At 43.6% G+C, this 14081-nt stretch overlaps 1 protein-coding gene across 6 annotated transcripts in view; it reads right to left on the bottom strand.

The window, feature by feature from the left end:
• Nucleotides 1–785: 785 nt before the first annotated feature.
• LOC108411859 (voltage-dependent R-type calcium channel subunit alpha-1E) overlaps nucleotides 786–14081 on the bottom strand; it is a 296188-nt gene continuing 282892 nt past the window's right edge. For 4 of the 6 annotated variants that reach the window (XM_037535799.1, XM_037535797.1, XM_037535801.1 and 1 more), the window contains 6 exons: nucleotides 13740–13846; nucleotides 13306–13426; nucleotides 5697–5795; nucleotides 5147–5288; nucleotides 3063–3235; nucleotides 786–2407 (listed from right to left, as the gene is read on the bottom strand). In XM_037535799.1, the coding sequence (XP_037391696.1) occupies nucleotides 1901–2407; nucleotides 3063–3235; nucleotides 5147–5288; nucleotides 5697–5795; nucleotides 13306–13426; nucleotides 13740–13846 (1149 nt within the window). In that variant the 3' untranslated portion in view covers nucleotides 786–1900. The remainder of the gene's footprint in view (nucleotides 2408–3062; nucleotides 3236–5146; nucleotides 5289–5696; nucleotides 5796–13305; nucleotides 13427–13739; nucleotides 13847–14081) is intronic. The other 2 variants (XM_037535798.1, XM_037535800.1) reach the window with 2 other exon arrangements.

Genomic DNA, 14081 nt, shown 5'->3' with positions numbered 1-14081 from the left:
CATAACATCCACCTTCTTGTTTCTACGCTCACTGCCCATTTTATCAGCTCCACTTACTGTATAGCTGCTCTCTGTAGTTCTACAGTTACAGACTGTAGTCCATCTGTTTCTCTGATACTCTGTTACCCTGTTCTTCAGTGGTCAGGACCCCCATCATAGACCCTCACAGACCAGGTACTACTGGGGTGGTGGGTCATTCTCAGCACTGCAGTAACACTGATGTGGTGGTAGTGTGTTAGTGTGTGTTGCACTGGTCTGAGTGGATCAGACACAGCAGTGCTGCTGGTGTTTCTAAACATCTCAGTGTTGCTGCTGGACTGAGAATAGTCCACCAACCAAAAATATCCAGCCAGCAACGTCCTGTGGGCAGCATCGTGTGGGCAGCATCCTGTGGGCAGCATCCTGTGACCACTGATGAAGGACTAGAGGATGACCACCACAAGCTGTGCAGCAGCAGATGAGCTGTCGTCTCTGACTTTACATCTACAAGGTGGACCGACAAGGTAATAGAGTGGACAGTGAGTGGACACACTGTTTAAAAACTCCAGCAGCACTGCTGCATCTGATCCACTTGTACCAGCACAACGCACACTAACACACCACCACCACATCAGTGTTACGGAAGTGCTGAGAATGATCCACCACCCAAATAGTACCTGCTCTGTGAGGGTCCATGGGGGTCCTGACCACTGAAGAACAGGGTAACAGAGTATCAGAGAAACAGATGGACTACAGTCTGTAACTGTAGAACTACAGAGTGCAGCTATACAGTAAGTGGAGCTGATAAAGTGGACAATGAGTGTAGAAACGAGGAGGTGCTCATAATGTTATGCCTGATTGGTCTATGTCCTCTGAGGGTGCCTGAACTAAAATTCCATTAAAATTCTCAAATCACAAGGCTTCAAAAATTAAATATAAATATAAATGAAGTGGTTCAAGACTACTGAATTGAACAACAGACAATCTAAATTTGAATAAAAGTATGAAAATAATTTCACCATTGCAAAAACTGAAATAAATTTTAAAGCTAAAGTTGCTCTGATGCTGACTCGCTTGCAACTTGTTGCTATTTCCATTGGAAATGACTGGTTGCCTGTTGCTCAGTCGTCTGCTAATGTGAATGTATGGTAAGCACTGGCGTTAATAACGCACTGGCGTTATTGTCAGGAGGTTGTGAGTTTGATCCCCAAAGTTGCCACAGCCATCTGTTCCTCTGAGTCCTTGCTCCCCCATCACTCAGTGCTATGCTAGTCAATGTGGGTGTCTGTTAGTGTTCTCCTCCAAGCGTGTTGAGGTGTCTGCTGATGCTGCATTAGCAGCACTTTAAAAAGTTGTGATGGAGCTCCACTCGTCTCAGAGGAAGCGTGTGCTAGCCTTCACTCTCCCAGCTCATAAACACTGTGTGATAGAGGGGCACCTAGCTAGTTAATCATGTCATCGTCAGTTAAGAGTGGGTTCCCTGAAAGCAACTTAGGACAAAGTTGGTTCTCAAATGGTAGTGCGGGCATCACATTGAACACGGGGTGAATTCTTCTTTCCTTAACATATTAAATTTAGTAGCTGGACATGAATGGGTTAGAACTTAGAACACTGGACATTTTTATATAGTTGGCTAAGCTTGTTTAAGCACTTTTCAAGTGGTCAGCAGTGCCCACCGGGACACAGCCCTGCTAACTGTGAGGAAAAGCTCTGAAACAAAGCTGGGAGTGCCACTATGATCTCTGCTGCTTAGTTTCTGGCCGGACAGCGCAGGGGAGAAACGTCTGGTTTCTCCTGTCATTCACATATACAGACACACTGAACACATGGTCAGTCAGGCCGGGGGTCAGAGTTGAAGTCCAGTCTTGAGTCCAGACCCCAGCTCGTTCAGCTCAGTGTCTATTTTAGATTTTTTCCGTCTCTAGCAGCGGTCGTCCTCGTCGGTGTCGCTCAGCAGCTCGCACCCCGACGTGCCCCCCGTCGCCTGCGCCAGACGCTTGCGGAAATGGCCATTGGGCACCTGCCAGGTGTGCCGCAGCTGGGGGGCGGAGCTTATGGCGTTGCTGCGGCCCAGGCTGGTTGCTATGGCAACCTCAAAGGTGAGTGTCTCCTCAGGGCAGCTGGAGTCCGGGCTGTTAAAGTCCTCATGCAGCGGCAGGTACGGCTCTGAGATGTAGCGCTGAGGGGAGGCGTGGCTTATAGCCCCTGGCCCTGCCCCACGGGGCAGAGGATCCTCTGCCCACCGAGGCTCCTCCCCTTCTCCTGAGGGTTGGGTCCGTGATTGTCCGTCCTCTGTAGACGGATGGGCGCGGCACACTAACGGCGAATAGGAGATGTGTGGGCGGGGCCGAGAAGGCGTTTGAGGGAGCTGACGCCGCCCCCTAGGGGTCCCAGTGTCTGAGTGCAGCGGGCTGGCTGAAGATTCACCCTAAAAAACAGAAAAAGAGACACAGTCAGAGACTAAAATCTACTAGAAATGAGTAGCAGCAGTGTAAAATAAATGGCACCCGCTGATCAGTGAACCGTGTATGATGATATATTCGAAAGAGAACTGCAGAATTAAACTGTTAAGATGTAATAAAGTCCTTCAGCACGGTTTGATGTAAGATTTTCTGTTCTACAGAATCTTATTGAGACAGAATTGTTTACAAACAGCCATCTGAAGAGTTTATTGCCTCTAAAAGCTCCCTGACAGAAAGTTATGACAATATGTGAGACATTATTTTGCAATAAATTTACCATAAGGTATAAAATTTACCATTTAAAAAAATCCATTCAGGGCAGAGAGATACATGCAAAGCACTGTGAGGAAAAAGAAAGTAGTCCCCAAAGAAAACATTATTCCAGATTTTTCGCTATTTTCCCATCAACATTCCATATAAACTCAGAAGACTCGTGTAGGTTCTCTGGTGGTTCTGAATGGTAAATAAAATGTCTATATCTGTAGTCATGGCGACGCCTGGTTCCCATCACCACCACTGTAAAGACATCTGAACCATTTCACACCAAACCCTCTGAACCTCTCTGTTTACATGTCAACCAGCGATTTTGAGTCAGAGTTTGTGTGTTGGGTGAGTGTTTACCTGTGTGTGTGGTGTGTGTGTTCTCCCCTGGCTGGGTGAGCGTGTGTGTGTGTCTCGTGTTTGGCTCCGGTCCTCCGAGTTACAGCGAGACGGATCTGGAGAGAGCAGCCGCTTCCTCTCCTTCGATCGCCCCCTCTCTCTCCCTGCTGCCTCCCTCAGGTTAGACCTGACACCTACACACACACACACACATCCACACGTTAGTACATTATTTATGTTCAATTAACCCTGTCGAACCACGCATCTCGCCGGCGGCCCGTTCTGAGAATTTACCCCTTAAACATATTTAAATCTGCCCCCAGATCGCCGTCAGCTGCAGCCAATTAGAGACAGAGGATTTACAGCATGAAGGCTGGCTCTCTCCAGCATGAGCCAAGACAGAGAGCCAAGAGTCAGCAGAAAGGACGCTAGAGAGTCTTTACAAGATCTAACTTACATGGTTAGAAATGAAGGTTCTGTTTAGGTCCATTTTTCACTCATCCAGGTACAAACAATGTAAATGTTCCCTCAAAGCTCCAGCAGTGGGTTTAATGTCTGATTGTGAAGCTTAAATCAGTTCCTCCAGGTGAAAAGTTGGTATTTGCTCCTTTTCATAACCGAATGTTTTAAAACAGAGCAGTAGAATAAAAGCCTGGAGGCGAGGCGGGGTGTGTGGAGTCAGTCCAGCTTAGAACAGATCATTCCAGTGGATTATGATGAAATGATGCTATTGATGCTTCACGTGTTTCCAGATTATGGGGGCGAGCTTGAACTCACTCGTCTTCTGAAACAAAATAAACCCACACAAGCACAGTGACAGAATCTGTCGACATTGCTGTATATCAGGGTACGGCAGGAAACTAAAGTAATCGACTGTGTAGAGTCCCGTCGGCAGTCAGACTCTCCCGTTTCCTCTACTTTGGGTCTCGAGCCTTTCAGAGTCGTGAGGCTGAAGTCGAGGTCAAAGTCCAAGTCACTGGTGTTCAAGTCAAAGTCGAGTCTCAGATTCGTGACTCGAGTCAGACTCGAGTCCGAGGCATATGACTAGACTCCACACCTCTGCTGCACATCTGCAGGCACGTTTACTCAAGAGAAGACATACAAGACCTGGCAAACACTGCATAGGACTTTTAGGCCCAACCCCATTTCACCCCTCGCCCCTACCACTGAGCCCTTAGCATAATGCGTGTTCACGTCTAGAGGTGGGGTGTCCTAAGTCTTGTTGAGATAGAGGGGTAGGGCGAAGGGTTGGGGCTACATGGCTCTCCAAATGGAGGTTTTTTAGAGACTCCAAACAGAGAGATATGAGGAAAAAGAAGAAACCGGCGAGATGGAGAACAAGAGACCAAAGAAACCCATAAATGTGAGAATTTTCTCTGCAAAAAAAAAAATATGATAACCGCCGTTTTATCTTAGTTTAATGTGGTTTCAGTGTATTTTGGTCTTTCTCTTCATAACAAGCATAAAAAAAATCGCTAATAGCATGCTAATGTCTCGGTAACTGACTAGCTAATTTTCCTGTTCCACCTTAAATAGTCCGCCAGTCCTGATGCCTGAAGCACAAGAATGTATTTGCTGCACCATTTAAGGTGGAACGGGGAATTTGAATGAGAGTCTGGTGAATATTCAGCTTCATATCACTGAAGAATTAGGGGGGGTGATAATAAATAACTGCCCCCCTCTTTGAAGGCGTATGACCCCCTAAATGTAACTAAAGCCCAGCAGTGAGGAGCTGAACTTTCCCCTCCTCTGCTGTCCCTGCAGACGGGCAGGGTCGCCTACAGAGCGGCGCTGGTAGCTGTTAATGAAGTGATGCTCTTTATTTGAGGGCCTCATTTCCCAGAGGGAAGATCTCAACCTCTACCCTGTAGCTCACTTCCAGGGGGTGACACTTGAAAACAAGGGATAGGGGTAAAAAGAAGAAATGGGACTTGGGCTTTACTCATGTATGTCAATGAAACTTTATAAGTCAAGTCTATTTTGTGCATTTTATTCTTTTGTAGAGATTCTGGGCTAAAAAAACCCCCATAGGAATAAAGACACATTTAGTTAATTTGTCACAGGACAGACATAAACCTTTATAAAGCAGGGCTATGAAGGCTGACCTCTGAAGCTTCTTTGTCTGGGTCTCTCCAGCCGGTCAGGACTGACCCTCTCCAGGGAAAACTCCTCCTGCCAAACGCCGTTCACACACTGATCGCCAATGGTGGAGAAAGAACGCTTCATAAGCTTGCTCTCTGAGCTCGCCTGCAAAACATGTACGCAAGAAACGGAGAGTAAATATGCAGAGAAAACCAACTGACTGCATCTCCATTTAATGAACAAACACACAGAGACGCACACAAACAAACACACAGTTTGTCAGATGGCCTAGTAATCCCTGACACTGACCACAGCACTCCTCTCTCCCAGCTGCTGAATAACCCGACTCCGGTCACAATTTCCACTCACCGGCACTGTCCATCTTGCAGACACCATTAGATCAAACTTCAGGAGACTCAGCTTTTTATATAGAGACTATAACGCTTCGATTTCTCTCCTCACTCCAACTTCAAATCCAACTCAGGCCGGTCCAGACACAGGAACAGAATGAGAGAGAGAGAAGCCGTCGGTAGGCTAGACTAGACTAATACAGACCAATCTGGACCGCAGTACCTGTGGCTCTACAGCCAGCCGAGGCATGGAGGAGGCTCGGATAGACACGGCTCTCTCTGGCACCTGCAGCATGCGGCTAAAGTCTCTGTGCTCTGGCACCTATTCAGTTAGAGAGAGAAAAGGCAGGGAGGGAGACAGTCTGAACCAGAAAGAAAATGGGCAATGACATTACAGTAAGAGTCCAGCAGGGGGCCACAGATATTCAGACTGCCCTGTAATACCAACCACTTGTACACCTGGAACCTCGATTGCAGTCAGAAACTTTTAGGCTCACTCCCAGTCAGGATTAGATGGAAGTAAAAGAAAGTTGGGGAAGGGAAAGCAGGTCTACCACAGCAGGGCGGAAAACAAAAAGCACCACCAGCACAGAAGGCCAAAGCTTGCAATAAAGGATAAGCAACTAAGAGCAAGTGCGAAAATCACAAGAACATGCAAAAGTGTCCACTTAGGCCAACCAACCTAGTCCACACGAAAAAGAAAGAAAAGAGAGAGAACGCAAAGAGATTCCGGCACTCAGACGTACCTCTGCTCACAGCAACTGTCCAGACTGAGACGGGCTTTGTTTTTCTTACAGTTCCAAAAGTAGCTAATGTTATTTTAAGGCTGGCTTTATATGGTGGAACTTTCATGCAACCTTAGTTGCTGGAAACTTTCATGATATAATTTCCCTCAAGTTGCATAATGTACCGTAAAGCACCCTACAACTCCTGTGCAACTCGGTTGCAACCGTCTCTGCAACAAGTTTCATGAAATGGTCAATGGAAGTGCTGATAGTGCATCACATGATCACATCAAACATTCCAAATGATTTCACCCAATCAATGGACAAGAATCTAAAACAGAGATGCAGATCCTCCTGATTGATCGTATACAAGGTTGTTTTTTATTTTTCCAGTTACCTGAGGCAAGACAACAAACATGCATTAGTTTATCAACGCTAATATTTCTGTAACCAGATGTCTTAACTCATCATCTTAATGTTAACAGCTGTTTGAACAGCTGCTTGTGCTACTGTTTCTGAGGGAACAACATAAAACATTTAGTTCAAGGGCCTAATACACACAGAACACACACATATATATATATATATATATATATATATATATATATATATAGATACACAGATACATTTCACTGCTGTCGGAACAAAACCTCGTATCTCCAAAATGGTAACTTTACAGGAGAAGGAAAAAACCTACATTACTTTAATGCAAGTCAATGGAACGAGACGTCTTTCCAAATCATTTTTGGTGGTTTATTTTGGGCCATCCTTCATAAAATTTACACACAATGTAAAGGCCAATATGCATTTTCAAAATATGCCAAAAACAGAAAATCGACAAAAATGGAGATACAAGCTTTTGTTCCGACAGCAGTGATTTACATTTAACAGCATTTAACAAAAGCTTTTATCCAGAGTGACTCACAAAAATATTTTTTTGTCTACTTACAGAAAGTATCTTTGCTAGTTACAAATGATAGATGGATAGACAAAGAGATATATAGATAGACAGCTGAAAATTAAGACAATAAGAATGCTACAAATATACAAAGGTAAAACATTTTGTAAATGTTTTATAGTGAGAATGATAAAACATGACATTTTTGACTAACTGGTGATGCCTTTTGTTGTGGGCAACTTTGCTTTTTAATTGCTTTGCATAATTATCAAGTTGCATGGAAATCACGTCGCATGCAACTCACAATATGCAACTAGTTGCATGAAGGTTTCACCAATGAAAGCCAGCTTAGGAATGAGGACATTTTCATAAATTCTTAAAATATTTGGTTCATCTGCAAACTAGTGACATCACAGACACCTGACAATTATGACAGTTATGATGATTATGGAATCGTTTTGACTGCAGTGAGTGCGACATCATGTATCTGTGATTCCATCAGCTCTGACAAATCACTGTGGAGCAGCTGACTGAGTTGGATGACTGGTTGGACAATAAAAAACAACATTTTGGATTTTTGTACCCGCTTAATTCTTTAAGGACAGACTCATAGCATGTACTCTAATCTGTAGAGCTCTTTACAACACTGCTCGGTGGCCAGGCAGGAGCTGCTGCCTTTCCACATCTTCATGTTTCTGCCTTCACCATAAAAACCTGTCAGTGCTTAAACCCCATGATGACCATATACTGTATACATATACCGAATGCAGAGGTGGCAGAAGATCAGAAATGAAAGTGAAGAAAGCAGCAGAAAGCAGTGAACATAAGCAGAACGCATGCAGTGGAAACCAGCTCTGGGCCTTTCAACCATCCCTCCACATCCCGCCACGTGGAAGAATATTTAACAAATGTTCTGCAACAAATTAAAAGTCACACGTTTAGCTCAGAAGCCCTCCAGCAGTTTAGATTTTAATTGACAGATTAACTATGATGGTTACAGTTCATAATAAGTGTCAGCTTAAATTTTTCAAAGTTTTCTTATCCATAATCTGACAAACCTATTGGAAAGATCTCCCATAGTATTGCAGTGCACTATTTATGGATCTTTAGATTCCTTACAATATTCAAGGGACATTTCCAATACTTCAAATACTAGTTAAGAGCCCACATGCCTTTGGCTATATAGTGTATATATATATATATATCTGTTTTGATAGGCCCTTTTCACATTTCTGCATTTTTTCTGCCAGACGAATCGGTGCAGGGCAAAGCGGCTTGCACTAAAGCAACGACAATTACAACAACGATGAGCAGGGTGGGTCCAGCGCACTGAAGTGTTCGAGACTGAAGTGAAAACAGCCTCATCTCACTTTCAGTGGTTGGTCAGCTGACAATGTGCAGAGGATAAATGAGTTTGTGCAGTTAATAAGGGAATAAACTGTCATTCAGAGTAAAAGAACCAGGATCTCAGCACTGCTCCCTAACATTAACGTGCAGGTTGTGCTAAGTTGCTGCCGCAGCCGCTTTCAGAGGTTTTCATTCTCTCCCTCAAACGCTGTCGGAATCTGAGAGAGCGAGTGCTCAGCGGCAGGAGATGAGCAAACATCTACAACATCTACAGTGGCTTTTCGGAGCCTGATGACTCAGCACGCCCCCTGCTGGCATGTATGTATGTGTAGCTCTTTGCCAACTAGTTTATTGTTAGCAAGCTGTTTCAACATCTCCAGCTAACAAGGCTAATCTATTGTTTTGGTTATAGTTATTTTCACCATCCATCGTTTCATCACTCTGTAGACATTAGCTGACATTACTGGACTCAAAGCTGTGAAGGAATTTTTCCGTTAAGCATTCATGTCCTTTATTTAGCTTGGACTCCCACGTTGTTGTGTGTGTTTGGTTCTCCAGTTCTGGATACATCCTCGAATCTTGGCAAAGATAAAAGATGAAGTGAGACACCTTTCAGTGTTGCGCTGTAAGCGCCTGTATTTCTGAGGTTAGCAACTCTCCGGAGGGCATTTACGCATTTCCGCTTCTTGTGAAAAGGGCCTATTTTTTATTACTTATCAGGAACAATCATGAATAGTAAGATTAAGTGACCCTTATTAGTCCCACAACAGGGAAATTTCACCTCCACATTTAACTCATCCATGCAGTGAAACACCACATACACTCTAGTGAACATACACACTAGAGGGCAGTGGGCACACTTGCCCATAGCAGTGGGCAGCCCAATCCGCAGCACCCAGGGAGCAGTTGGGGGTTAGGTGTCTTACTCAATGACACCTCAGATACTAGCAGCTCTGGGGACTGAACCGGTGACCTTCCGGTCACAGGGCTGGTTCCGTAATCTCCAGCCCACGACTGCCTAAAGAGATTTTATCACATCTTTTTAAAACACTTTAAACTGCATTTTGTTATGGGATGGCAGGAAGGTGGACCCAAGAGCAGAGAGGAAAACCGGTGAGAAAGGGTCTTAAATTATGCGATATGTGATATTTGGTGATTCGGCACACAGAGCCAGGCTTGAGCCACCGATGTACTGATTGTACTGATTGTTTTTCCCAAAAATGGGAAGAACACCTCAACGAATGGGAAATAAAAAACGGCGCGAAAAGGCAAACAAAGGGGACGCTGACAGCAGCTTGCTCAAACAAGGGCTGAGATAGAAAAGTGAAATAAAAGATAATCAGTAAACAAAAAACACTTCCTCTCTGATTCTGAGAGGAAGGTCAGCTTTGTGTTTCACCTGTTTGCTCTATGTGGAGCAAACACCCTTTGAATGGCTAGGAGTCGTTTCTTGTTGAAGCCATCTTTTCGGCTTTCAAGTAGTTTTGGGACAACTCTCATTTTTCCAGCCCACTTTTCTTTTCTTTTCTTTCTGTTTAAATACCCACCTGGGCTAAGTACCGTACTGGTCACCCCTCTACAAAGGTGTGACAAAGGGCTGCTGTTTGCCACAGCCTTACGTAGAGGAGCCCACAGGTGTGCTAGGTTGGGCCTAATCAGCCCAAGGGCTGTTCCCTGAACTTGTGGCGCCCTTAGACATTTTACATGTATAAAAAGTGTTTTAATACATTAAAATAAAAAATAAAAAACACATTGTATTTTAAAAAGTTTTATACATAAAAATAATACATAAAATTAATCCCAAATTAAAAAGCTGTTTTATTAAGAGCAACTTAATAAAAGGTTTTCAAGACCTTTTCCTTTGGTTCGTATCTTGTGGTCTGAGAGTCTGTATCACACTTTCTGTAAACAGTGGCTTTTCCTTCACAACTGAAGGAATCGTCTCAGTTGCATACTGCACTTCTCCTCCTGAAGCTGCTTTTTAATGATGTAATGTGTGATGACATGTAATGACCGCTACAACAAACCCCAACAGCAAAACATCCTGAGAGAGCAGATGAGTTTGGAGCACAGAGCTGAAGTCATATAAAGAGGGCTGTTTCAGCTCCCAGTGAATGCGCTGAGCTGTAAAGCCTTTTTGGACCTTCCGTTTCTTAAGCACTCACTCCAGCTCTTCACTCTTTGCGCTCGTGTGTAAAATGCTCCGAGAGTCTCTGAAGTACGGCCTTCTTTCGATGCCAGCGTTTGACACAAATCAGGAGTAGTGGTGAAACTTCAGAGCTTGGAATGACTTTTTTTTGACAAAGAGCTGTCATTACAAATAAACAATAAACAGAAAACTCACAATGCAGCTTCTGACAGATCTGACAGCTTGACATCATGAAGAAGGGAATGAAGAAGGGAAAAACAGACAACCTGCTAGCAGCAACAGCCTCAAATCTCTGGACAGGGACACTTTATTTTAGGCGGCCACTACACTTCAACTGTCCTCACCAATAAAATCAATTTAAACAGCCGATATATCTAGTGCTCCTCATTTTGAGATTGTTACAATATTATTGGTCTGTCTGTCTGTCTGTCTGTCTGTCTGTCTGTCTGTCTGTCTGTCTGTCTGTCACCAATTGTGCAAGTTCTCCCACTTAAAAAGATGAGAGAGCCTGTAATTGACATCATAGGTAGACCTCAACTATGAGAGACAAAACAAGGAAAAAAAAATCCAGGAAATCACATCGTCTGATTTTTAAAGAATTTATTTGCAAATAATAGTGGAAAATAAGTATTTGGTCACCTACAAACAAGCAAGATTTCTGGCTGTCACAGTCCTGTAACTTCTTCTTTAAGAGGCTCCTCTGTCCTCCACTCATTACCTGTATTAATGGCACCTGTTTGACCTCGTTATCTGTATAAAAGACACCTGTCCACAGCCTCAAACAGTCAGACTCCAAACTCCACTATGGTGAAGACCAAAGAGCTGTTGAAGGACACCAGAAACAAGACTGTAGACCTGCACCAGGCTGGGAAGACTGAATCTGCAATAGGCAAGCAGCTTGGTGTGAAGAAATCTACTGTGGGAGCAATAATCCGAAAATGGAAGACCTACAAGACCACTGCTAATCTGCCTCGATCAGGGGCTCCACGCAAGATCTCAGCCCGTGGGGTCAAAATGATCACAAGAACAGTGAGCAGAAATCCCAGAACCACAAGGGGGGACCTGATGAATGACCTGCAGAGAGCTGGGACCAACGTTACAAAGGCTACTGTCAGTAACACACTACGCTGCCAGGGACTCAGATCTTGCAGTGCCAGACGTGTCCCCCTGCTTAAGCCAGTACATATCCGGTCTGAAGTTTGCTAGAGAGCATTTGGATGTTCCGGAAGAGTATTTGGAGAATGTCATATGGTCAGATGAAATCAAAGTAGAACTGTTTGGTACAAACTCAACTCGTGGTGTTTGGAGGAGAGTGAATGCTGAGTTGCATCCAAAGAACACCAGACCAACTGTGAAGCATGGGGGTGGCAACATCAGGTTTTGGGGCTGTTTCTCTGCAAAGGGACCAGGACGACTAGTCCGTGCACATGAAAGAATGAATGGGGCCATGATTTGTGAGATCTTGAGTGCAAACCTCCTTCCATCGGCAAGGGCATTGAAGATGAAACGTGGCTGGGTCTTTCAGCATGACAATGATCCCTAGCACACTGCCAGGGCAACAAAGGAGTGGCTTCGTAAGGACCATTTCAAGGTCCTGGAGTGGCCTAGCCAGTCTCCAGATCTCAACCCCATAGAAAACCTTTGGAGGGAGGTGGAAGTCCGTGTTGCCCGCCGACAGCCCCAAAACATCACTGCTCTGCATGGAGGAATGGGCCAACATACCAGCAACGGTGTGTGCCAACCTTGTAAAGACTTACAGAAAACGTTTGACCTCTGTCATTGCCAACAAAGGATATATAACAAAGTATTGAGATGAACTTTTGTTATTGACCAAATACTTATTTTCCACCATTATTTGCAAATAAATTCTTTAAAAATCAGACGATGTGATTTTCTGAATTTTTTTTCCTCATTTTGTCTCTCATAGTTGAGGTATAACTATGATGTCAATTACAGGCCTCTCTCATCTTTTTAAGTGGGAGAACTTGCACAATTGGTGACTGACTAAATACTTTTTTCCCCTATCTATCTATCTATCTATCTATCTATCTATCTATCTATCTATCTATCTATCTATCTATCTATCTATGTAGTAGTTAGTTATGTTAATATACAGTATGTAGATGTGCTTATTAACAGTTCATAGACAATATCTACCCTGTTAGATTGCATCTCATTAAATTGTCTTAATCTACAATTAGTTGGAGGTTTTTAATGAATGTGTTATGACACACACTAAATGAATAAACAAACAAATAAAAATATTAAATTTAAATACTATTTAATAACAATGCGTGCACATCTGTCTATTGACAACAGCGATATGCATATATATAAATAACTTTTAATGTAAGTCAGTGGATCCAGAATTTTTCCAAATCATTTTGGCCCATTTATTTTGCTCTATTTATCATGAAATTAACATACAATGTAAACGGTAACAGGCATTTTCAAATTAGGTCAAAAACTGAAAAATGGAGACCACACACACACACACACACACACACACACACACACACACACCTATATATCTATGTGTGTGTGTGTGTGTGTGTGTAACTGTGCTTATTAACAGTTTGTAAACAATATTTGTGTGTTTATTTAGCGTTCTCTGTTCAGATGAACTGAAGGTAATAACTGTAGAGGACACAGTATTATGAGCGTAATGGTCACAGACTGGGGGACGGAGGTGTGGTGTGTGGGTGTGTGGTACCGTGTCTTGCTGTGGGTGGTACTGAAGACGGTAGTTTTCCTCCTCGAGCTCCGGACTCGGGGGCTGCATGAAGAGCTCCTGAGGGGAGATGGGACTCAGAGCTACAAAACCTCCTCTCGTCCTGCACAGAAAACACATGCCATGTACACGCATCTTAACCCTTTAAGGCCGTGTACTCCATTGTTCTCGGCTAATCACGTGACTTCTCAACGCCGCTGGTACATCTGACTTCTATTTTGTTTCCCAAATTACTGTTTAGATCCAGAAGATTCGCATAAATAAGAACGTAAATCACGTCAGTCACAGAGTTAACTATACTGATCTGAGCCGAGCTTTGAATGAGCTCAATAACACGTTTAGAAAATCACAAAGGAGGCTTTGAAGCGTTCACACAGTGATATGTAAGTTTACAGGCTAGCTTGGCAGGTAATTACAGTGCAGATCCTGCGCTGTGTGCGAGGAACGGCAGAGCCTTAGCACTGGAGAGGATCTCCTGCGGCAGCGAGGAAGCATCCATCCTCTGGAACATCGGCGCGTGTTTCTACAGGAAAAAGACACAATGGAAAAAACCCTGAAATACATGTGTAACACTGAAATAACAGATAAAGATAACACAGGGACAACACGAGTAACATAGAAATAACACAAATACACTGATAATAAGACTAATACAACATTAACAACACTAATGGACTATATAATATTGCTATAACACTAATGCAACACTGATAATACTAATGCAATAATATGTAACACTAATAATAACAAACTAACGC

The sequence above is a fragment of the Pygocentrus nattereri genome, chromosome 28 (genome assembly GCF_015220715.1).
Source record: "Pygocentrus nattereri isolate fPygNat1 chromosome 28, fPygNat1.pri, whole genome shotgun sequence".
Classification (NCBI taxonomy): Eukaryota; Metazoa; Chordata; class Actinopteri; order Characiformes; family Serrasalmidae; genus Pygocentrus; species Pygocentrus nattereri.
Note: the sequence above shows the minus strand (reverse complement) of the source record. Positions and strands in the feature narration are given on the sequence as shown.